Source organism: Canis aureus, chromosome 16 (assembly GCF_053574225.1).
Source record: "Canis aureus isolate CA01 chromosome 16, VMU_Caureus_v.1.0, whole genome shotgun sequence".
Classification (NCBI taxonomy): domain Eukaryota; kingdom Metazoa; phylum Chordata; class Mammalia; order Carnivora; family Canidae; genus Canis; species Canis aureus.
The window spans coordinates 7,064,171-7,086,840 of record NC_135626.1 but is presented as its reverse complement, the minus strand read 5'-3'; the positions used below and the strand labels follow the sequence as shown (position 1 = coordinate 7,086,840).

Below are 22,670 nucleotides of genomic sequence, written 5' to 3'. Positions count from 1 at the left end.
TCACAGCCTATTTTGCCCTTGGACAGATCTCTTTCCCTCTGAGCTTGTTTTCTCATCTGTAAAATGGAGACAGTGTTTTATTTTTGTATTTTTTCCTCCATTAAAATGCATGGTCAGTGAAGGCAGGAATCACATCTACCTCATTTTCTTAAATCCCCAAAGTCTAGTCCATAACCCGACACATGGGGAATCCTCAAAACCCTGAGTGAATGAGTGTAAGTAATTTTTCTGGAGAAATCTGAGGAACACGACCTCATCGAGGTGGTGAAGGTCAATAATAGTCATAAATCATGTTGCTGTATCATTCATATCATGTCATGAAAATAGCACCGTACCCACATCTAGAATGTTCCTCCCCAACGCTGTTGTCCCCAGTCTAATAATGAGAAAAACATCCCATCCCAACAGCGGGGTATCCTACAAAAAATTTGACCAACACTCCCCCAAAACTGCCAAGGTCATCAAAACCAAGGAGAGCTTGAGAAAGTCTCAGCCAAGGAGGAGACTAAGGAGACATGAGAACGAAATATAATGTATCGTGGATGGGATCCTAGCTCAGATACAGGACGTCAGGTAAAAACTTAAGGAAAACTGAACAAATTTTAGTTGTATCAATATAGGTTCATTATTTTAAATGAATATAACATACTAGTATGTTAATAAGAGAAATTACGTGGGAAGGCATACCTCGCTGTACTTACTCAACTTTTCCATATAGCTAAAATTGTTCCCAGAAAATAGGCTTACTTTTAAAATAGTGCCGCCCCCACCCCCGCGGCCTCCGGCGCTCAGGTGCTCGCCTCCCGGAAGCGGGAGAAGGTTCCGCCCCACCCCGCACAAAGATGGCGACGCGAGGAGGCCCGCCCCGCACAAAGATGGCGGCCGCGTCGGGGAGGAACCGGAAGCGCGGTCTGGCCGTAGCGCCGGTCCGCGGCAGCGCCAGAACGCGCGGGGCGGCGCGGGTCCGGGCATGAAGCTGGGCCGGGCCGTGCTGGGCCTGCTGCTGCTGGCGCCGTTGGCGGTGCGGGCGGTGGAGCCCATCAGCCTGGGACTGGCCCTGGCCGGCGTCCTCACCGGCTACATCTACCCGCGCCTCTACTGCCTCTTCACGGAGTGCTGCGGCCAGAAGCGGAGCCTCAGCCGGGAGGGTAGGGCGCGCGGGCGGCCGCGGGGCGGGGCCGGGCCGGGCCGGGGGATCGGGGGCCGCAGCCGGAGCGGCTCCCGGCCACGACTGGGGACGGGCCAGCGTTGGTCGCAGACCCGAGCAGGCGGGCTGCGGGCCGGGCCGCCTCCTCCGCCGAGAGTTTCGCTTCTTCCCAGCTGGGGCGGGAGGGGTGGTGGGAAGTGTCCGGGCGGCCCCCTCCTGCGCGGCGGGGCGGGGCGGGGCGGGGCGGGGCGGGGCGGGGCGGGGCGCGGCCTCCAGCCTCCAGCCTCCAGCCTCCAGCCTCCAGCCCCCAGCCCCCCGCCCCCCGCGGCTCGCCGGGTGCTCCAGCAGCTTCTCCGGCCTCGCCCGCGGCCCCACGCGCCCGTACGCGCCTCGGCCAGCTCGCGCCAGACACAGACACCCCCTCGCTGACTAGCTTTGTTTTTCCCAGCGCTGCAGAAGGATCTGGACAGCAAGCTCTTTGGACAGCATCTCGCAAAGAAAGTCATCTTAAATGCTGTGTCTGGCTTCATAAGCAACCCGAAGCCGAAGAAACCTCTCACCCTTTCTCTGCACGGGTGGACGGGCACGGGCAAAAATTTTGTCAGCAAGATCATCGCGGAGAATATTTACGAGGGAGGTCTGAACAGTGACTATGTCCACCTGTTTGTGGCCACGCTGCACTTTCCACATGCCTCCAACATCACCCTGTATAAGGCAAGAGCAGAATTTTGGAATCCTTCCTGGATGATGCAGGGTTGGGGGTTTCTTTGTTGTGGGGTAGGATTTGGGGATTGTGAGTTAGAATGAGTGAGCCCTGGGCAGCCCCGGTGGCACAGTGGTTTAGCGCCGCCTGCCTGCAGCCCGGCGGTCCCAGGCCTGGAGACCCAGGATCGAGTCCCACGTTGGGCTTCCTGCATGGAGCCTGCTTCTCCCTCTGCCTGTGTCTCTGCCTCTCTCTCTCTGTAACTATCATAAATAAATAAAAATTAAAAAAAAAAATTAAAAAAAAAAAGATTTATTTATTTATTCAGAGAGAGCGAGAGAGAGGCAGAGACACAGGCAGAGGGAGAAGCAGGCTCCATGCACCGGGAGCCCAATGTGGGATTCGATCCCGGGTCTCCAGGATCGCGCCCTTGGCCAAAGGCAGGCGCCAAACCGCTGCGCCACCCAGGGATCCCTAAATAAATCTTTAAAAAAAAAAAATAAAAAAAGAATGAGTGAGCCCTGAAGACGTCTACACGTGTGGGTTCCCCCTTTGAAAGGTGTGGAAGTTAGGAGGGTTTGACATGTATGGGGCGGTTATACCATCCAGGCTCTGCGGTGGTTGCTGAAAACGGCCCGGTATGATTCTCAGTCCAGTAAGTGGGGTTAGAGGTGAATGTCATTACGTCCAACCTAAGGAGCATCACATTTCACTCAGTGTGTAAAAGAGGACACATTTCTAGAAAGGCCTAAGGCTGTTTAGTTGAAGTGTTACAAACTGCTTTTACGGTTTAACTCACTGATTAATAACCTGGACTTTGGCGGCAGACACACCAGGTTGTGAGTCCTAACTCTCCCACCTGCCAGCTGTGTCATCTTGGGACTGAAGAAGCCTGGTGTGCACACAGGATACGTATTAACATCGCCATTTTAATGAGAAGGACCAGTAATTCAGTGACACAGCATCACTATGATATCCGCACAGCACAGGAATTATAATCAACGTGGGGCTTTGGAGTCAGGCAGGGCAGGGTTCAGATCCCAGCTCTACCACGTACTAATTTTGTAATCTTGGGCAAGATGATGAAGCTCTGTACCTCAGTCTCCTTATCTATAAAATGGGTATGATAACATGCGCTGCATGGAGTTGTGAGGAACCAAGGAGCTTGTGTGTAAAGTTCTTAGTACAGTGCCGAGCACGCAGTGAGCCTTCCGTAAACACGGCCATTGTGGAAACAGTTGTAGCGTTGACGCTTATGCCAGTTGTTTTCCATTGTACTTGCTGAGAACTTTGTGTTGGCTTTTCCCCTTTGTCACTCAAGGACCAGTTACAATTGTGGATACGTAGCAACGTGAGCGCCTGTGCCAGATCCATCTTCATATTCGATGAGATGGACAAGATGCATGCCGGCCTCATAGATGCCATCAAACCTTTCCTAGACTATTATGATCATGTGGATGGGGTTTCCTACCAGAAAGCCATCTTCATATTTCTCAGGTAAGGTCCAGGCCAGGACATGATTGAAGAACCCTGAGCCCAAGTCCGTGGGCTTCGGAACAAAGCCCAGTCCTCACTCACCGGCATTCTGTTGCAGCAATGCTGGAGCAGAAAGGATCACAGACGTGGCTTTGGACTTCTGGAGGAGTGGAAAGCAGAGGGAAGAGATCCGGCTCAAAGACATGGAGCCGGCCTTGTCTGTGTCGGCCTTCAATAACAAGAACAGTAAGTGCCCGCTTTTACTAACCTCTCTCATTCATGACTCTCTGTCACTAAGCTGTAGATCATTGGCATCACCATGGCCCGGGAGCTGGCTAGAAATGCCACTTCTCAGTCCCTTCTTCAGACCTACTGAGGCAGAATTTCTTGGAAGAATTTGTGTTAAGCTCCAAGTGGCTTTTATATACCCTAAAGTTTGGAAAGTGCTGTTCTAAAGAAAGAGGGACGTTCTTGATTACCAAGGTCTTAAAAACTAGTTCCTTGTTTTCTTTAGCTATATCCTATTTCTTTGTGGAAGAAAAGCAGGCAGCTGAGCAAAGAAGGGCTGCTGTAGTTGTGCCTCCAAAAGAGAGGACCTCTCAGGTCCCTTTCTTTTCTGTGTTGCCCAGGAACTGAGGTTCTGTGCACAAGAATAACAGCCGAGCAGTGGGTGGGCCCTTGTTCTGCACTGGACACCATGTAGAACGTTCTACCTGCAGATATCCTCTGATCTCCACAATAACTTTGTGGGGTAGAAACTGTCACTGTCCCCAAGGAAACTGAGGCCCAGAGGGAGCCACTTGCCCTAGGCCGCCCAGCCTGTTTGGTGTCTTTGATCCCAGAGCCTGAGCCTTTCACTGCCAAACTCCTGGTTTTCCCAGTGTACTCACACACCTTTGACCTTGAACCCTTAGAGGGAGGAAGACCCCACAATGCAGAATGATTCACCAGGTTACCTGGGAGCCATGCGGGCTGTTACCATTAAAGTCTGCTTTGTTCAGTTTCCTTCATGAGCTTAGAAAACAAAAATTCTCCTTTGAAATAAGGAATTTGTGGTATTGCAGAAATATGTGAACAGTATGGGGTGTTTTTGCTTTTTTATTATTATTATTATTTATTCATGAGAGACACAGAGAGAGAAAATGGCAGAGACACAGGCAGAGGGAGAAGCAGGCTCCATGTAGGGAGCCCGATGTGGGACTGGATCCCAGGTCCCCAGGATCAGGCCCTGGGCCGAAGACAGCGCTAAACCGCTGAGCCACCCAGGCTGCCCAGTATGGAGTGTTTTGTATCTGTTTGTGTAGCTGGAGTATTTACTCTGAAAGCCAGGATATTTTGTAACCTGTCGGATGGTTTCCTGGCATGCAAGCAGTATGAACACATGCACTAGAAGCCTTAGCCTAAATGCTGCAGCAAGATGAGGCCAGTTGCCTAGAACCCATGTGCTGGGAGGTTACAAAGGGTTCCAGAGAATAAGCTTCAGAATTGACCGACCTGGCCATTTCTGATTGTGGCCTCAGGCAGATGGCTGAACTCATTCATTCATTCATTCCACAGATGTTTATTGAGCACCTACTAGGTAACAGGCACTAGTCTAGCTGGGGACATCGCAGTGAACAAAAGCAAATCCTTATCCTCAAGGAGTTTATATCCTAATGGTAATAAATAAGGAAGGAAGTGGGTCGGATGATGGGATATGTGTATCTATGTAGAGATAGAGATATGTTTTCCTCTCCACCCCCAATAGGTAAAAAGTAAGTTAATAAAGAGGGCTTGAGGGTACTGGACTAAGGATGGGCTACAGTTTTAAATAGAGTGGTCAGGAATGGCTCACTGTGAGGGTGACATTTGAGCTGTTCCAAGGATGAGGGTGTGAGCCATGTGGATACCACAGGGAACAGCATTCCATCAGAGGGAACAGCACATGCAGGGCCCTGAGGTGGGGGTATGCCCAGGATTCCTGTGGGGGTCCAGGAGGAACAAAGGAGAAGAGGGGGTCAGATAAGAGGTGAGACTTGCACTGGCAGTACTGGTCATGGAAGGCCCAGAGAGCCATTGAGAGGCTTTGGGTTTGACTCCTAATGGAGGAGGGAGCCCCTAGAGTGTTTTGAGCAAACAGTGACATGACCAGGCTTGGTTTTAAGTGAACAGACTGAAGGCAGCAGAGGCAGGGACACAGGCAGGAGCTGTCCGACGGTGTAGACAGTGTCCTTGTGCCAGCAGTGGGATCGGGCGACATGGTGTGATGAGGATGCATTTTGAAAGGAGAAACATTTAGAAGGTGCAGTCACATTTCCTGAAGGATCGGTGTGGTAATGAGAGAGCACCGAATCAGGGATCCGGCTTGCTCAGTGGAAAGGGTGGCACTGCCATTTCAGGGGACAGACTATGGAATTGCAAGTTTGTGGGGCCAGATGGGAGATGGAGACAGTTGTGGACGGTGAGCGAGGCACCCCTGTAGAGATCAGGGTAGATGTTTGGCTGTTCAGTGGGGTTCCCCAGGGGTGCTCAGCTAAGGGTACAGATTGGGGAGTGGTCGTCTATAGGTGATTTCTCAAGAGACTGAGATCCTTGTCCTGCCAGAGCACTTCCCGTGGTGCTGTTCTGGCCGTGTGGGCTCTGCGCGGAGGTCACCTTCTCAGCTGGGCCTTGGCTGCCCACCCTGGCCAAGTAGCCTGTCCTCCTTGCCCACTCGCCCCATTTCAGTGCTCACAGCCCCGGTCACTATCTGAAATTGTGAACCGGCTTATCAGGGTGTGAATCCCTGAGGGCAGCATCCATGTCTGCCTGGCTCCATGCTCTCTCCCCAGGGTGTAGGGCTTGCCTTGCCTGACACAGCAGGCCTTCAGGAAATGAGCTGTCCCACTTGTTAGCCACTAGCGTTCTTTCCCATGGCCATACTCCACCCCATCCAGGCAGTGAGATCGTTATTGAGCACCAGTTCCATGCAAAGCACTGCTAAGAAAGGAAAGAGTATGTTTTTTGTGATTTATAAGAAGAAATATGTATTAGCTCTTTGTCACCATTTCTGGTACAATTCTCCTAAAACACTCAGAATTTCCTAAGTAACAAGAGCCATAAAGATGTCTTGATATTTATAACAAACTTGTTAACCAAACCTGAGTTTGTGTAAATAAGAGGACTTTGGGGAAGCATCTAAGGGGCATGCTCCGGTTTCCAGGGGAACCAAGCATTGTACCTGGAGGGTTGGAACTTTCAGCGCCATTCCGTGACCCCTGGGGAGAGGCCAGGGGCTGGAGGTGGAATCAGTCACCAGTGGCAATCAGGGATTTGATCAGACATGCCTATGTAACGAAGCTTCCATAAATATACAAAAGAATGGAGGTTCAGAGAGCTTCCAGATTGAACGCATGGAGGGTGGGGGGAGAGTGGTCCCCTGGGAGGGGGCATAGAAGCCTCACATCCTTTCTGCATTCCCTGCCCTCTGCGTCTCTTCCATCTGGGTGATAGGCTTTTACTGAACTGAATTGTAGCACACCCAGCTAGTATTGGAGAATTGCTTAAAGGTGTGGAAAAAAAAAAAAAAAAAACCCTCCACATGTCAGAATTGGTGTCAGAGTGAGACCAGAATTAAGGCACCAGAGTTAAGCAGCAAAGCGGAACAGAAACTGTTCCAAGTGTGGAAGTGCTGGGTGTGATCCAGCAGCAGGTGAGCTATTGTCAGGAGGGAGCGTGTGCTGGGTCCCCCCGGGAATCCAGGAGGGGATGTGACTGGGTCAGTGGGTGGGTGCACATAGAGCCAGCACTCATCCTTGGTGAAAACACGCAGCAAAATCTGTACCCTGTGGCCGCACCAGAGTGCTGTGTTCACACAGTATGGTGCTGAGGGTTCTAGTTCTCGGTCTCTCAATGCCCCATGTGGTTTGGATGTGCTGTGTGTTTGCACGTGCGGGCAGCGGTGCCGGTTTCTGCCCTGTTGCTGATCCAGCTGCCAAAAGTCCAGTGAGTCTGGGTTCCCCCAAGTAAAGGAGTGGCTAGTCCCTCCCTGGGGACTCCCTTCTCCTTGAGCTTTCTCTGAAACCCTGCCAGCCTGGAGACCTGGTCCCCTCCGTACTGCCCTCCGCCTCTGCTTGTTCCCAGCAGCCTGGGTTCGTTTGTCTCTCTCCCGCTTCAGATCTGTAGGTCCATCCAAGAAACCTCCCCTGAGCCCGAGGCATAAGGAAGGTGCCACGTCACCTGTGCTTTACTCTCATGAAGGCATCACAGCTTGATTGTGCCCATGGACAGGTCCCAGGTTACTTCTGCCTCATTGGATCGTGGGCCCCACCTCCGTGTCTGGCGCCTAGTGGATGTGTGAGGGATGGATGGGTGGGCAGGTGGACAATGGATGAACAGCCCCTTTTTCTTTTTCCCAGGTGGCTTCTGGCATAGCAGCCTAATTGACCGAAATCTCATTGATTATTTTGTTCCCTTCCTCCCCCTGGAATATAAACACCTAAAAATGTGCATCAGAGTTGAAATGCAGTCCCGAGGCTTTGATATTGATGAGGACATTGTCACCAAAGTGGCCGACGAGATGACATTTTTCCCCAAAGAAGAGAGAGTTTTCTCTGACAAAGGCTGCAAAACCGTGTTCACCAAGTTAGATTACTACTACGATGACTGACACGGCACTGGAGTTGCTTCAAGTTGGAACACTCTGCTCTTTTCCCATATCTCCCCCAGCTCCATACACTGGAAGAGGACTAAAGTGAATGCTTCCTGTGGGACAGGACAGGCATTGCCCCAGGCAGTGTTCATCCAGAGAGCCTTGCCAGTGTCCTACCCTACAGATCGTGGACTTCGAAAGAGCCCCCAGAGCGTTCAGAGGAGGAAGCAGCTCCCAATCCACTCGGCCCAGGGCTCATGATTTTTTAAAAATCATGTTTTAATCTTAAGTGTTTCTGTTTCAAGGAAGGACGTCTAAGTTTTATTGAAAATGTGGTAACTTTATTTAAAATGGTTTTTAACATTATGAGAAACTTTTCAGGCTCTACATTGCTGGCTTTGTGTGTTTTTTTAAGTTCCTGTCACCATATCATCTAATGTTTTGTCTTTACTGCAAAAAAGCACAAGCCTGGGTCCTTGGCATGTAGTCCCTAAGATGGCATACCCGGGGACGAAGGCTGGAGCAGTGGTCAGACCTGTCACGGGATGACCATCGCGAGCAAGGGGCAAGGAAGTGTTTAAATAAAAGGACAAGTGTATAAGAGAACACTCAGGCAAGTCACAGATAAGCCTTAAATCCCCTTTCCAACTTCCAATCTCAGTAACATTGTGAACTATGGGAATGATCTTAGCAACATTGTGAACATTTGTTAGAAACAGTTTCCTTGAAAGAAAAGTCTTTCTGGGCAGTCCTGGTGGCTCAGTGGTTTAGCGCCACCTTCAGCCCAGGGCCTGATCCTGGAGACCCATGATCGAGTCCCACATCAGGCTCCCTGCATGGAGCCTGCTTCTCCCTCTGCCTGTGTCTCTCATGAATAAATAAATAAAATCTTAAAAAAAAAAAAAAAGAAAAGAAAAATCTTTCCAGCTTGTCACTTGCCAGTCATTCAGCTTTGCAAAGGAAGACCCTTCTCTGTTTTCCATTCCTGAATGAGCCATGTGTTGTCTGGCAAGTTTTGCCATATTTTTAAAAACTGCACTCATTATTAGCCTTTGTAATTTTGTTTTAAAGATTTTATTTATTTAGGACATTTGGGTAGTTCAGTGGTTGAGTGGCTGCCTTTGGGTCAGGTCGTGATCCCAGGGGTCCTGGGATCAAGTCCCACATGGAGCTTGCTTCTACCTCTGCCTGTCTCTGCCTCTCTCTCTTATCATGTCTCTCAGGATCTTTCTTTCTTTTTCTTTCTTTCTTTCTTTCTTTCTTTCTTTCTTTCTTTCTTTCTTTCGACCTTTTTCCTTCTAAAAATATTTTATTTATTTGAGAGAGACATCGAGAATACAAGTGGGGGGCAAGGGGCGGGGAAGGGGAGGCAGATTGCCCACTGAGCAGGGAGCCTGACACAGGGCTTGATTCCAGGACCCTGAGATCATGACTTGAGCCAGAGGCAGACACTTAACTGAGCCACTCAGGTGCCCCATTAATTTTTGTTGTTTAATGAGAACCCCCAAAACCTCTTAGAAAAGCTTAACTGCCCCCCATCCACCCCGAGGATGCCAAGAATAGTGTTTTTTACTTACAACTTCAAACAGCTACTATTTTACAATAAAATTATAATTTGTGAATACACCTTTAAAGGAGAAAAAAGCCCTCCAGTATAGATCTTCTGTGCCTCAGCTATGAAGTAAGACCTAACCGGTGCAGTGCAGGCTGGAGTGAAGTCTAGTGTAGGGACTCTGAGGATCCCTACTTGCTCTTTGCTCCGCTGCATTGGGCTTCATGGCACTCTTGACACCCAGCTGTGGAGTCAAATCTAGAGACATAATCCCACCTGAGATGCCAGGCGGAGTACAGACCACTGTTAGGAGGCTGCACATACCTGTATGTAACATCCACGTGTGCCTGCAGGCCGAGGACCAGCTGGCACCTCGCTGCCACAGGACCCCTCTGCCTCGTGGTACCTGGCCTGCAAAGAGCCTCCTTAATCTTTTTTAAATTTTTTTTTTTTTTATGATAGTCACAGAGAGAGAGAGGCAGAGACACAGGCAGAGGGAGAAGCAGGCTCCATGCACCGGGAGCCCGATGTGGGACTCGAGCCCAGGTCTCCAGGATTGCGCCCTAGGCCAAAGGCAGGCACTAAACCGCTGCGCCACCTAGGGATCCCCAGAGCCTCCTTAATCTTTAAGGGCGTCCAGGCCTCCTAAGGACAGCTGCAAGTGTTGGGTCTTTTTTTTTTCTTTTTTAAGATTTTTTTATTTATTCATTTGAGAGGGCGAGGGCATAAGATAGGAGGGTCAGATGGAGAGGAGGAAGCAGACTCCCTGATGAGCAGGGAACCCCATGTGGGGCTCAATCCCAGGACCCCAGGATCATGACCCCAACCGAAGGCAGAGGCTTAACCGGCTGAGCCACACAGGTGCCCCAAGTGTGGGAAGGTTTATATAGAGCAGAAGTTGGCCTGTTGGCCTGTTCCCAGGAGTCACAGATGGGGCTAATTGTTTTGAGAGGCAGCCCCAGCACCTGAGAGCCCCTAGTTAGGGAACACAGGAGTCCCCTGACTTAATTCAGCAAGTTCAGTCTTTGTAGATGAGGCAGTACAGGGTGGAGCAGAAACTGCACCAGGCTGGGAAGCAGACCCGGAAAGTTCTGTCTCAGGACTTGAGCACCTTCAAGTGACAAATGAGGGGAAGAGGTGAGATGTTGAAGAGGGTTTGAACTTTCTAGAAAGTAGCTGGCTCATCCTCAGGCCTGGAAAGAGGGTTGGTATTAACGATTCACTCACAGGTAAGAGGCCAGGTGGAGTGCGACCGAACTGATACCTGGTTAGCTTCACTAGGATTTCACTTTACCAGTTCTAATTTTTTCGTCTGAGCCCAGCCTTGCTTGGGTTCAGAATGTCAGCAGGAAGTCATGTTTTCCCACTGCCTCAATTTCCTTCCTGTGTTAATCTTAGGAGAAAAAACTTACTAGGAAGAAGCTCCACGTGGCATTTTCATCCATGGAAATATGGTGAACCCATCACCTAATCCAATGTAACTGTGTTTGTTTGGCAATACCAGCCTTGAAGGTAAATACTGACATACAGACTACCTGCCAGCATATCCGGGGCGTGGCAAGCCTCACACCACACCCTGACAGCCTTTATCCCAAGCTCAAACTTTTCAGAGCTACCAAATAAACTAGAGGGAAAAAATGTTTGCAAGGAACGTGTCACATGATAAAATTTAGGCTTTATTTTACAGTAGGTCAATTCAAGTTCTTGTCTACCTCTTACATGGGGTGAGGGAGGCTGGGCTGTCAGCCATAACCTCTTCGGGTTACAAGTCCAAAGGTGGCCCACACGTGGTGAATTGCGTCACTATGAACAGGGAAAACCTGGTCTTGCCTGACCAGATACTCACAGGGTTACGAAAGAAAGTAACCCGGCTCCAATGTAAGAACACGTTCTAAAAATTTTAAGCCTGAACTTGGCATTTTTAAAAGACTAAATGTGACCCTCTGTAAGGCACTCCTGTGTCATAAAGATGTGCCTTCTACATCTTACATATAAACACACTGCACATTGTTCTGTGGTCACATCACAGCTGTGACACGTAGACAACAATTCACATGGGCTGGAATCCATTTTATTTCTGGTGACCAGGGCAGTCCAGCCTGCCACTGCCATAAAGGGTGTTCTCAGCAGAGGACACCCAGGACCCGCTGCTTCACACTGACCTTGTTCAATCTATAACAGTGACCAGGTATTACCACGCATTTAACGATAAAAATGTATAGTGTTTCTGTTAAAGAGTTTCTGATAAAGGAATAGGCAATTATTCCTTTTTTGTGTATGTCCTTCACATGTTTTAAAATAAGCTATGTCCTGTATTTTTCTATTATCTGAGATTCACAAGTAAAAACATTATAAAAAAACAAACATATCCTTGAAAATTCCAGCATTTGTGGTGTACGATACTTACACTTCTTTGGCAATGCAGAATCTGCAAGCTGACCACTCAGTGGCACATGTCATCCATGAAGACTGAGTGTGTCCTATGGATTTCAAATGATTCTCTAAAGTGAGAGATGGCCCCAGGCATAAATTATTACAGACAATTCATCGTGGGAACCAAGACTCAAATTCAAAACCAACAGTCCCATTCTGATTTGACTCTAATGATGACAAGTGGTTGGGGGCAAATCTCGAAGTGACTGAAGTTCAGGAGAAGTGGTACAAGGAAGGCTGAGATCAAAACCAAGGGAGAGTCGGCAGAGGAATTCCAGGACCAGCCAGAGCAAAGAACAGACAGGCCTGCTGCAGAGGCCTTGGATGGAGACCCCACAGCACAGACAGACAGGTCACCTGGTCGAGAATGCTCTGTGTGCAGCCCACATCCCCACCGGACACTGTCCACCTGAAGGTGCCACCGATTTCAACTGAGATACGTCAAGCCAGTGAACACTCTCTGTGCAAAGAAACAGAGAAGGTTTTCAGTAGATGCAAACTGCTCCACGGATTGCGGCAGGGCCCTTGACTCCCTGAGTTAGAGCAGCAGCTTCTGAGGTGTGGGTACTGTGGGGTCAGAACCAGCTCTAGGTCTCACACAGCTTGTTTGCAAGGCACTTCCTCAAGGTCAGCAAGGAGGTGTGTGTGGGGATGTGTTTTTAAAAGTTCATCTTCCACCGCAGTTAACAGACGGATTGCTGTCAGCTCCAAAACACTCAATAGATTAGTGTCTTTTCAAAATTCAACTCTTAGAAACTTCTACATCCCGAAAGTCCACAGGTGCAAATGTGCAAACCCCAAAGAGGGCTCCAAAGTGCTTCCATAAGGCAAGACTCTCGCTCAGCTCCCAGCGGCCTCTTACTCCACTTGAATGAGGTCAGTGAAAATCCAACCGTGACTGCACAGTCTTGCAGCCCTTGTCTGAGTAGATTTTCTCGCTTTTGGGGAAAAATGTCATTTCCTCTGCCACTCTGGTGACAACATCCTCATCTATGGCAGAACCACGGGCCCTCATTTCTGCCCGTACACACATCTTCACATGTCTGTACTCCAGGGGGAGGAAGGGGATAAAGTAATCGATGAGGTTCCTATCTATCAGTCCGCTGTGCCACAGGCCACCTGCAAAGCAAGACACAGCTGGGTCTTCCCATCATTGTCGCTGTCACCCAGCCAAGCTCACTGCTCTTACAGGGCCCACTCTGATCCTGATCCACAGTGCATTCTTCATGCCTATACCCCTCCAGATTCTCTTTTTCTCAAGTGTGTAACAAGCCTGGTAAAAGGACTGTCAGTTACCCCCTGCTAACTGGCTTCTATTATAGAATGCTGGAAGATTAAGTCCCTACTTCAGTGAAGACAGAGGCACATGGATTCGGTGGCTTTGTGGAAGGTTTAAAGAAAGAGGTGACTCTGCAGGGAGGGCTAGGGGGCTCCTCAGCCTGGGAGACTCACTGTGTTTATTGTTGAAGACGCCGACAGACAGCACGGGTTCCAGGTCCTTCAGCTGAATGTCTTCCCTTTTTCTTCCCGCCCGCCAAAAGTCAAGGGCAATCTTAGTTATGAGGTCCCCACCTGCATTGCTGAATTTGCCAAAGTAGCAGAGTAAGATTACATACTAAGATTCTGTGTCTGATCAAGAATCATACCTGCTCTTGGGTTTATTCTTAACTGAGGAATATTTACTAAGTGTTCCTGGAAAAGGACAAAGTAAGCATCTGCCCTTACAGAGCTTGAAATCTGCTTTTCCAGGAGCACCTGGGTGGCTCAGTCTGTTAAGCGTCTACCTTCAACTCAGGTCATAATCATGGGGTCCTGAGATGGAACCCCACATCAGGCTCTCTGCTCATTTGGGAGCCAGCTTCTCCCTCTCCCTCTGCCTGCTGCTCACCCTGCTTGTGCACCCTCTCCCTCTCAAATAAATAAATATTTTTAGAAAAAGAAATCTGCTTTTCCAGAACTTGCCGCATAATGCTGTCTTTTGATAACCCTCAGAGGCATGTGCAGGTAACAAAATCGCCTGTTACCAGCAGTATCTAATGCATTTTCTCCTGCCCACACTCCATGCCATGCCAATAATAGCAACCCCAAAGTAAAAGTCAGCAATTCACTTTTGCCAGCTACCTTTGTCCCTGGGCAACAGAATGCCAGGACCTCCTTCTAGCACCAGGAGAATGAATGGCTTCTGTGCCCCTGAGAAGCCACATCCCGCTGACCTGAGAAAGATGAAGATGGCCTTCCGGAAAGACACGCCATCAACCTGCTCGTAGTAGTCTAGAAACGGCTTGATTGCATCGATGATTCCAGGGTGCAGTTTGTCCATCTCATCAAATATGAACACAGAGCTCGCACATGCGCTCACGTTACCCCGAATCCATGCTTGTAACTGGTCCTAGACCAACCATAAAAGAAAGAGGATGCAGAGGCTCAAAGGCTGTGGCTAGGGGAGAAGCACAGCACGGTTCCTCATGCTCTGCGAGATGACAAATTCGAGCTCTCTGGGATTTCAGTAAGAGCTTGGAAAATGCCCCCTAACGTCCATTCACTGGGTAACAGCTTTTCTGGAACTTTATCTATAAAAAGTGGAAACTGGCAGATAGGTGCTAAAATGCAAAGTTGTTTTTTTTCCCCACCCTAACTCAAATGGTTTGCTAAATGTTACTTTTTAAAGGTGTAAGAGCAAGAAGCATGGATATTCATCAGTTCACTGTTAACCAGCCCATAATTTTAGCTCACTGTGGCCTGAAATCTCAAGTTCATTTTAGCAGACAGACTGAGGAATAAGAAGCTGGACTCAGGCTTGCAGTGCCCTCAAGCTGTGCCTATACCGATGCAGGGAACAAACTGAGCTGGCATTCCATGGAAAGCATTTGTTCCTATGCTTTCCTGAGACAAAGATATCCAAGCAACAAGCCCTACACCCCAACACATGAAAGGCTCCAGAGGCACCCTCATCTATTTACTGTTTTCCTAGAGATTCATGAAAGAATTCAGGAAACCAAAATTATTTCTTTTCAGCAATTTCCCAGCTCAGTTTGTGTGGCAAATAGCCACTGTCATTTCCTTGTTCAGTTCAGTTTGTTTCTTATCTAGGTCCCCACCTAACACTGGGGCTATTAACCTTTATAAGAACGAAGGCCACTGAAACAAGAACCCTACTAAACAACTTAATAGAAATTAAATGTAGAAATAATATCTCAAAAGGAAGAATGATCATAAAGGGTCAATTCTGCGAGGCTTTCATTTGACAAAAGAAAGCAAAAAAAAAAAAAAAAAGAAAAACAAAAGAAAAAAGAAAGAAAGCAACACCAAGGATTTGGATGGGAAGAACAAAGGAAATAACAGCTACTGAGGGAAAAAAAAATCCTCTAGTCTACAGTGCTAAATGCAGAGTGTTAACTACAGACACTGCATCATAGGTGGGAGGCTTTCATGAAGCCATGTCAGAACAAATCATTTAAGACTGCTCCATGTCAGGGGCACCTGGGTGGCTCAGTGGTTGAGCGTCTCCCGTTGGCTCAGGTTGTGATCCCGGAGTCCTGGGATTGAGTCTCACATCAGGTTCCCCACAGGGAGCCTGCTTCTCCCTCTGCCTATGTCTCTGCCTCAATCTATGTCTCTCATGAATAAATAAAATCTTAAAAAAAAAAAAAAAAAAAAAAAGACTGCTCCCCTTCATCAAGGGCTGGGACAAGAAATCTGAACACGTTCATTCATTGTAGAACGTGGTTACTCTGCAAACCCAGAGTTGGTGAGCTGGGCCCAAGTTTCTGATTTCCCACAAGGCCAGAGGGATAAGGAGCAAGTGCCCTCGCCTCTCTTGGCTCAATCTTTTAATGGAAATAAATTCACCTGTCCCACTGTATTATTTTGTAATCAAATGGAAAAAAAAAAAAAAAAGTCGTGGGAGAGCTCTGCAAATAGCAAAAGGTTACTGGGGGCAAGTGTGCCTTAACTCAATGGGGCCTGGGACTACTGCAGTGCAAAAAGAAGCAGCAGAGGCCGGAGTTAGTGAGCAGGTGGCCCAGACCAGTCCAAGTGGCCTGTGGATAGGATAACACGATTCTCTTGCCTGGTACAGTTTTATCTGTTGCTCGTGAGGGAAGTGCAGAGTCGAGACAAACAAGTGGACAAAGTTACTCTTCAGGCCTTTTGAGTGAAGATTTTCAGCCACAATTTGGCTGACAAAATTCTTGCCCGTGCCAGCCCAGCCATGTAAGGAAAGAGTCAGCGGTTTCTTGGGATTTTTGTTGTTCTTGAAGCCAGTCAGCGCCTTGAGAATCACCTCTGTGGCCAGATGCTGCCCAAAGAGCTTCTCCTCTAATTCCAGCTTGAGGGCTGCAGGAGCCAGCCGGAGAACAGAGAGAAAAACACACATTAAACAGGCACCAGAAAAGCAGCACTTTCCCCAGCTGGCCAAAGCGAAAGGCACATATTAGTAAGCAGTTCAGCAGGGTGCCTGCCAAACCCCAGGGCTGGCCCGGAGGCAGATGCCACTTCCACGGATGTCCTCCTTAATACTCCAGTGTCTGATAAGGAAGCTAAACGTGTTCATTCATCCAGGGATGAGCCCTCTCTTGAGTGACCTGCATGCTATTCCCCAGACACCCCTGCTGGCTTGTAAGAAAACCAAGGGCCACGTGTGGGCTTTCTGGGCAGCCGCTGCACGTCTGAAAACTACTTAAAAGGACTGCCACGGTGCAGAGAGCTGGGCACGCTGCTCTCAGCGTCTTCTTACTGTACTCGCAGGGAATCCGAGGCCTGCAGGAAGGAGGCTGGGCGGAGCCCCACGACCGGGAGCATGGATCTCAGAGGGCACGGCTTCCAGGGCTGCAGTCCGGACCGAGGCCCCGTCCGTCCTCCCGCCCGCCCGAGCTCCGGGGGAGCGCCGCGCCCCTCGCGGGCCGACCCGCCCTACCCGACGCGTTGAGCCGCTGCTCCTCGAGGCAGCACTCGGCGAAGCGGCAGAACAGGTCCGTGTAGGACAGGTAGCCGGTGAGCGCCGACGCGGCCGCGATGGCGATGCCCACGCTGATGGGCTCCAGCCCCGCCACCGCGCGGGCCGCCAGCAGCAGCCCCACCGCCGCCGCACGTCCGGGCCGCGCCGCCCGCCGCATCGCCCCGCTCGCAGCCCGCCAGCCTCAGCGCCGCGCCGCCCGCTCACCGAGGCGCCGGCCGGACTTCCGGCCCCGGCACTTCCGCCCCGCAGGCCCACCCACCCCTCGGCGCGGCCGCGGCCTGGGGGTGGAGCGGGGGCGGGGCTGCGCGCCGCCATCTTTGTGCGTGGCGCGAGCGCGGTCCAGGGCCTCGGCTGTCGTGAGCGCGGCCCCGCCCCCTGGCCCTGGCCCGGCCCCGCCCCCCGGCCCCGGCCCCGCCCCCCGGCCCCGCCCCCGGCCCCGCCCTGTTCTCACCGCTCTGCGCCCTGCCTTCTCCGCGCCCCACGCCCGCCTTTGCCAGCCCTTCCCCTGGACCGTAGTGACCCTCTCCACGAATGCCCACCTGCCTGCCTCCTTGAGACAGCTGCCCTGCGCCCTGGGCACCTGGGCCCACCCCACCCCGGGAGGCACCACGACTGCGGTCCCCGGCGCACAGTCCGGCCCAAGCCCGCTGTGCCATTGCTCCTGCTGCGAGGCCGGCCCCAGCCGGTGCCCGGGGGACAGGGGGACGCGGCGGTGAAGGAGGGGGGTGGGCCCTGGCCGGCTGGAGCCCCGGGGCCGTGGAGCAGCGAAGGAAGGCTTCCGTCTACACTGGGGATCCAAGGAGTCGGTCAAGAAGTGAGGAGTGGGCCGTCTACACAGAACAGAAAGTGCAAGGGGCGCCTGGGCGGCTCAGTGGGTGAAGTCTGCCTTCCACTCAGGTCTTGATCCCGGGGAGGCCCTGCTCAGCGGGGAGCCCGCTTCTCCCTCTCCCTCTGCCTGCTGCTCCCCCTGCTTGTGTTCTCTCTGTCTGTCAAATAAACAAAAATCTTACAGAAGAAGAAGAAAGAAGGAAAAGTGCAATTGGGGGAAGTATTTCACGTGCATGAGGCTGATGAGAATGAGGATGCGGAGCCAGCAGATACTGGAATGGGAAGGCTGCAAGTGCTGTAAGGAGTCCGCCCCCTGTTCTGGGGACCATAGGGAGCCACAGAAGGTTTCGCACAGGGAGTGGCGTCTCACACAGAGATCCCTCTGGCTGTTTTGTTCAGTAAGGAAGCTGGCCCAGGCTTTGCTGAAATTAGCTGAGTTTACCCATCAGCTAACCTTTCAACAGACGTTTAATGAACACCAGCTCTGTGTCAGAATGCCATATGCTGGGGATACAGCAGGAGCAGGGCAGACAGAGACCTGTCTCCACAGAGCTCTCGGTCTGCAGTGAGGAAGCCAGACGAGCAGCAGATGGGTTACATCCAGTGTGGTCTGTGCTGTGATGTAGGATGCACAGAGGAGGCACCTCACCCGGTCTGCAGCCTGGGGAAGGCTCCCCTCCATGTCTCAGTGTAGACCTGAACAATGGAGTAACATTGCTGTGGGGTTAGATTCCACTGAATTACACTAGAAGAGCAAAGTAACAGTATCATCTTAAGATGTTGATACAATAGACAGGAAATCGGGTCTTCTGTAACCATTTAAAGTTATGATGAAAATTTTCAACGTCAGTCTAAAAATGCACGGAGTATGTGTGAGCAAAAAACATGTGACAACCCCTTCTGGAAAGCATACCCTGCTTGGTAGTCATTGGCTCTTCATCCTTCATGTTAGCTCTGCATTGAATTTATGTAGTTGGTGCCTCCCTTCTGGATTAGCAGTGGCTAAGAAAGGACTTATGTACGGATCCAGAGCTTGGTTCTCTGGCCAGATGGCCTCCTTCCTTTCCACCATCAGCCTCTTTGTTGCCACATCTTCCCTGTCTCCCCACTCTACAATCCTAGCCTGCCCTGAGGCTCTCTGCTAGACCCCTTCTTTCTCCCTCCTCTCTCCCTGGGTGAAAGGCCCCAACTTTCTCCCTCAAGACCCTGCATCTGGCTGCACACTGGATATCTCCATTTGGCTATTCCCCAGACATGTCAGCACCCATAGAGTCAAACAGAAGCCTTAATTGTTTTCTGCAAACATGTCCCTCCCCCATGGTCCTTATCTCAGGAAGTGGACTCATTTCCAGCAGTTGCTTAGACCCAAAGCTAGCACTTGTCCTGGATTCTTTTCTCCCCCAGCCCCCACTTCTAATCCATCAGCAGGTTGCTGACCTCACGTCCAAAACCTATCCAGAGCTCCTCAGTCACCATCTCCATCTTCTTGGCCACTCCTAGTCCAAGCCTCCATCATGGATGGCCACAGTAGCCCCCAGGGAGTCCCCTGCCTCTGCACTTGTCCTCTCTGATCCATACTCCCCATGATAAAAGGGACCGGTGGCGTTTTCACAACAAATTGGATCTTGTCACTCCTTTGCCCAACCTGTCAATGGCTTCCAAAAGCCCTTAGGAAAAAAAACACCCTTTGTATTCCGATCTCACAACCCCTTCCCTCTCCTGAGCAAGGAGACCCCTGTCCTCTCTGCCTGGACTCTTGCTTCAGAGTCTCACTTGGTAAAGAACTTTCAGGCCTCAGCTTGAAGCCCACCTGCCTCATCTAAAGGAACCCCCACTTCCACCACCAGTGGCCTACTGCCCCTATCACCCCAGTTGTGTCCTTTTCTATTGTCTATCTCTCACTCTGGACTAGAACTTCAGGAGGACAGTATCCGTGTGTTCTGTTTCTCTAATTCTCAACTGTGCCACATACACAGTAGGTGTTCAATAAATATGTTTAACATTCAAGTATCGCATACTCTCTAATAGGGCAGACTCTGATCTGAGGGCTTGGGATGCCACTATGGACTAAATGTTCTCATCCCCCAAAATTCATATTCTGAATGTGATGGTATTAGGAGGAAGGGTCTTTGGGAAGTGGCTGGGTCATAAGGATGGAGCCCTTAACAGGAAGATGTTAATAATACAGGAAATTGGGTGGGAGCTGTATAGAAATTGTCTGTACTATCTGCAGATTTTCTGTAAATCCAAAATAAAAGGTTTCCTTTCTTAAAAAAAAAAAAAAAAAAAAGCAGTTTTGTGTGTGCTCCTATCTGACCATCAGTGATATTGTAAAAAATCATCATCACAGAAGCTTTAATTCTTCTTAAACTGAAGTTGGTCTGTGAAAGTGAGTAAATTGCACTTCATGGGCAGAAATGCTCAAAAGACCAAATGCAGCATATGTGAAATGGATAAACTATTTTATATCCATGAAAAGAAGGGAGGATCCCAGGTGTGGGTTGTGCAGGCACAGTGGCGGGAGCTCTGGGTCCTTGATGCTCTGGCACTGTCCTCATGAAAAGAGAATCTGATTGGCCCAACCTGGGTCAGGTATCTCGATCTTGTGTCTACTAACCATGGGCAAGGGTGTTGTTGTGCCAGAGCAGCCCCCACTTTGTACTATTTTACATATTTCTATGACATTATGTTTCCCTAAAAATGTGAATATTTCCTGACTTGTCCTTTGGTCATTTATCATGAAGTTGGACACTGGAATCCATCCATGGCAAGTGGGAAGATGGCCACAAGAGTAATGGCCTCAAAGCCCCCTCCCAAAGAGCTTGCTGGGGTCCAAGATGCATTGGAGCCCCAGGAGTGGATATAGCAGAACCCCACAGTTGCCCCCCAACTAATAACCATCCTGATACTGCTTTGCATTCCACTCCTGCTCTTTTAAAAAAGTTTAAAAGTTTTTGTTTTTTTTTTTAAGATTTGATTCATTTATTTGACAGCAAGAGAAAGAGCAAGAGCACACACGAGCAAGGGGAGCAGTAGGCAGAGGGAGAAGGAGGGAGGAGGAGGGAGCCACATGCAGAGCTTGATCCCAGGACCCTGAGATCATGACCTGAGCTGAAGGCAGATACTTAACCAACTAAGCCAACACAGACACTCCAAGAAATTTTAAATTTTTTAAGTTTTATTTTTTTAAGATTTTATTTATTTATTCATGAGAAACAGAGAAAGAAGCAGAGACATAGGCAGAGGGAGAAGCAGGCTCTCTACAGGAGCCTGACATGGGACTCTATCCTAGACCCCAGGATCATGGCCTTAGTCAAAGACAGACACTCAACTGCTGAGCCACCCAGGCGTCCCTAAAATTTTTTAAGTTGTCCCATAAAATAACTTATGTAGGTTGCCTAAGTGGCTCAGCAGGTTAAGTGTCTGCCTTCACCCTGGGTCATGATCTCAAGGTCCTGGGATCAACCCCCACATTGGGCTCTCTGCTCAGGAGGAGTCTGTTTCCCCTTCTCCTTCTGCCTCTCCCCCTTGCTCCTGCTCTCTCTCAAATAAATAAATAAAATCTTTTTTTTTTAAGATTTTATTTATTTATTCGTGAAAGACACACAGAGAGAAAGGCAGAGACATAGGCAAACGGAGAAGCAGGCTCCAGGCAGGGAGCCTGATGTGGGACTCGACCCTGAGCAAGAGGCAGGTGCTCAACCGCTGAGCCACCCAGGCGTCCCTAAATAAATAAAATCTTAAAAAAAAATAAAACAACTTATATATTTCAAATGGACAAAAAAATACTATCATATACAGTATCTTAGGATACATTCCCTTAGAATGGGAACTTCCAATGCTCTGAGGTCTGTAAAATATACCTAGAAACTTAGCTTCTATAGAAAATGAAGACTGTGTAACTCAGATGAGGGGGAAGGTAGTGGAAGCTTATGGTTCTTTTTTATTAATTGCTGTAATACTGTCCTTCGGTGGCTGAGGGAGTTCCATATTTTTTTAAGACATCAATAGACACCAAAGCTTTTGTAGGATACCTTTGATGCTACGCGAACTCTGCCATTTTGCTGGCACTGATATGGCTCTTGGGTGGCCACTCCATTAGAACTACTACTCCATTCATATTCATTTTTGTTACAAATCTTACAAAGGGGAGTGATTCTGGGTATTTAGATCCTCGTTCTATCCTAAGGCTGTATGTTCTGTTTTCATAAATTTCCCAAGCCTGTGCTGGCTGCCATTTCATGTCACTGTAACTGGAAGCCGGCTGCCTTCTTCACCCTCCACCCATCCCCTGGCCCTCATGTTGTACCATTCCCTTTACTCTTTCTGTCATCGATCTGTTGGAGTATTGCCTTCAGTGTTTAAATTGTTGGTCAAAAGCATTCAAAAGCACCAGTTTGACTCCTACAGGCTGTCATAAGTTGAAAGAGCGACCAGAAAAGCCTTGGAAGGTGATTCTGCTGGAGGCAGGGCTCGGCCCTCTGGTTTCCCCGCGGGCTGAGATTTTCAGGACCACAGACAGCGTCCCTGGTCGCACCTATTTTTCCAGAGAGTTTTGGGTTTGACTGCCCAGAGAGGTGTCCCTACCGGATAGACTGGGTGGGGCTCGGCCGGGCTCTGGGAAGACCTGGGGAGGGAAGCACTAGAGGGTGCTCGTGAGCTGCTGGTCTGAGGACTCAGAGAGGCCCATTCAAATCTTGACTCTACCACTTACCACCGCTTCGACCTTCAGAAGGTCACAGAAAATAATGACAACCAAAAGAGCTCAAAAGCCCAGATTATTTAAAATGCCAATGTTTACATTAACCCTTGTTCTCATCCAAGTCTTATCAGTGTATATAGTGCACAGTGTTTTGTTGTGCCCAAGATTGCGAATCCGAGAAACCACCGAGGAGCCGACACCCATGCAAGTACACGAGGGTTTATTAACAAGCTCGAGCTTGGGTCCAAGTGTACCCGACACAA

At 49.7% G+C, this 22,670-nt stretch overlaps 2 protein-coding genes across 3 annotated transcripts; one reads left to right on the top strand and one right to left on the bottom strand.

Annotated features, from left to right (window-relative positions):
• Window positions 1-913: 913 nt before the first annotated feature.
• Window positions 914-8,322, top strand: TOR1A (torsin family 1 member A). The gene is made up of 5 exons (XM_077851055.1): window positions 914-1,148; window positions 1,596-1,861; window positions 3,172-3,347; window positions 3,445-3,572; window positions 7,703-8,322. Exons 1-5 carry the CDS (start codon window positions 971-973, stop codon window positions 7,951-7,953), a joined length of 999 nt encoding a protein of 332 aa, XP_077707181.1. The 5' UTR covers window positions 914-970; the 3' UTR covers window positions 7,954-8,322.
• Window positions 8,323-11,142: 2,820 nt separating this feature from the next.
• On the bottom strand, window positions 11,143-17,049 carry TOR1B (torsin family 1 member B). 2 transcript variants are annotated; one of them, XM_077851052.1, is made up of 5 exons: window positions 16,836-17,049; window positions 15,990-16,255; window positions 14,134-14,309; window positions 13,373-13,500; window positions 11,143-13,039 (listed from the first exon to the last, which is right to left on the bottom strand). In XM_077851052.1, the coding sequence occupies exons 1-5, from the start codon at window positions 17,032-17,034 to the stop codon at window positions 12,798-12,800; spliced, it is 1,011 nt and encodes a 336-aa protein (XP_077707178.1). In that variant the 5' UTR covers window positions 17,035-17,049; the 3' UTR covers window positions 11,143-12,797. The 2 variants fall into 2 exon arrangements, with proteins under 2 accessions (XP_077707178.1, XP_077707179.1); XM_077851053.1 differs by lacking the exon at window positions 13,373-13,500 and having other exon boundaries at window positions 12,869-13,039.
• Between the last annotated feature and the right edge of the window lie 5,621 nt (window positions 17,050-22,670).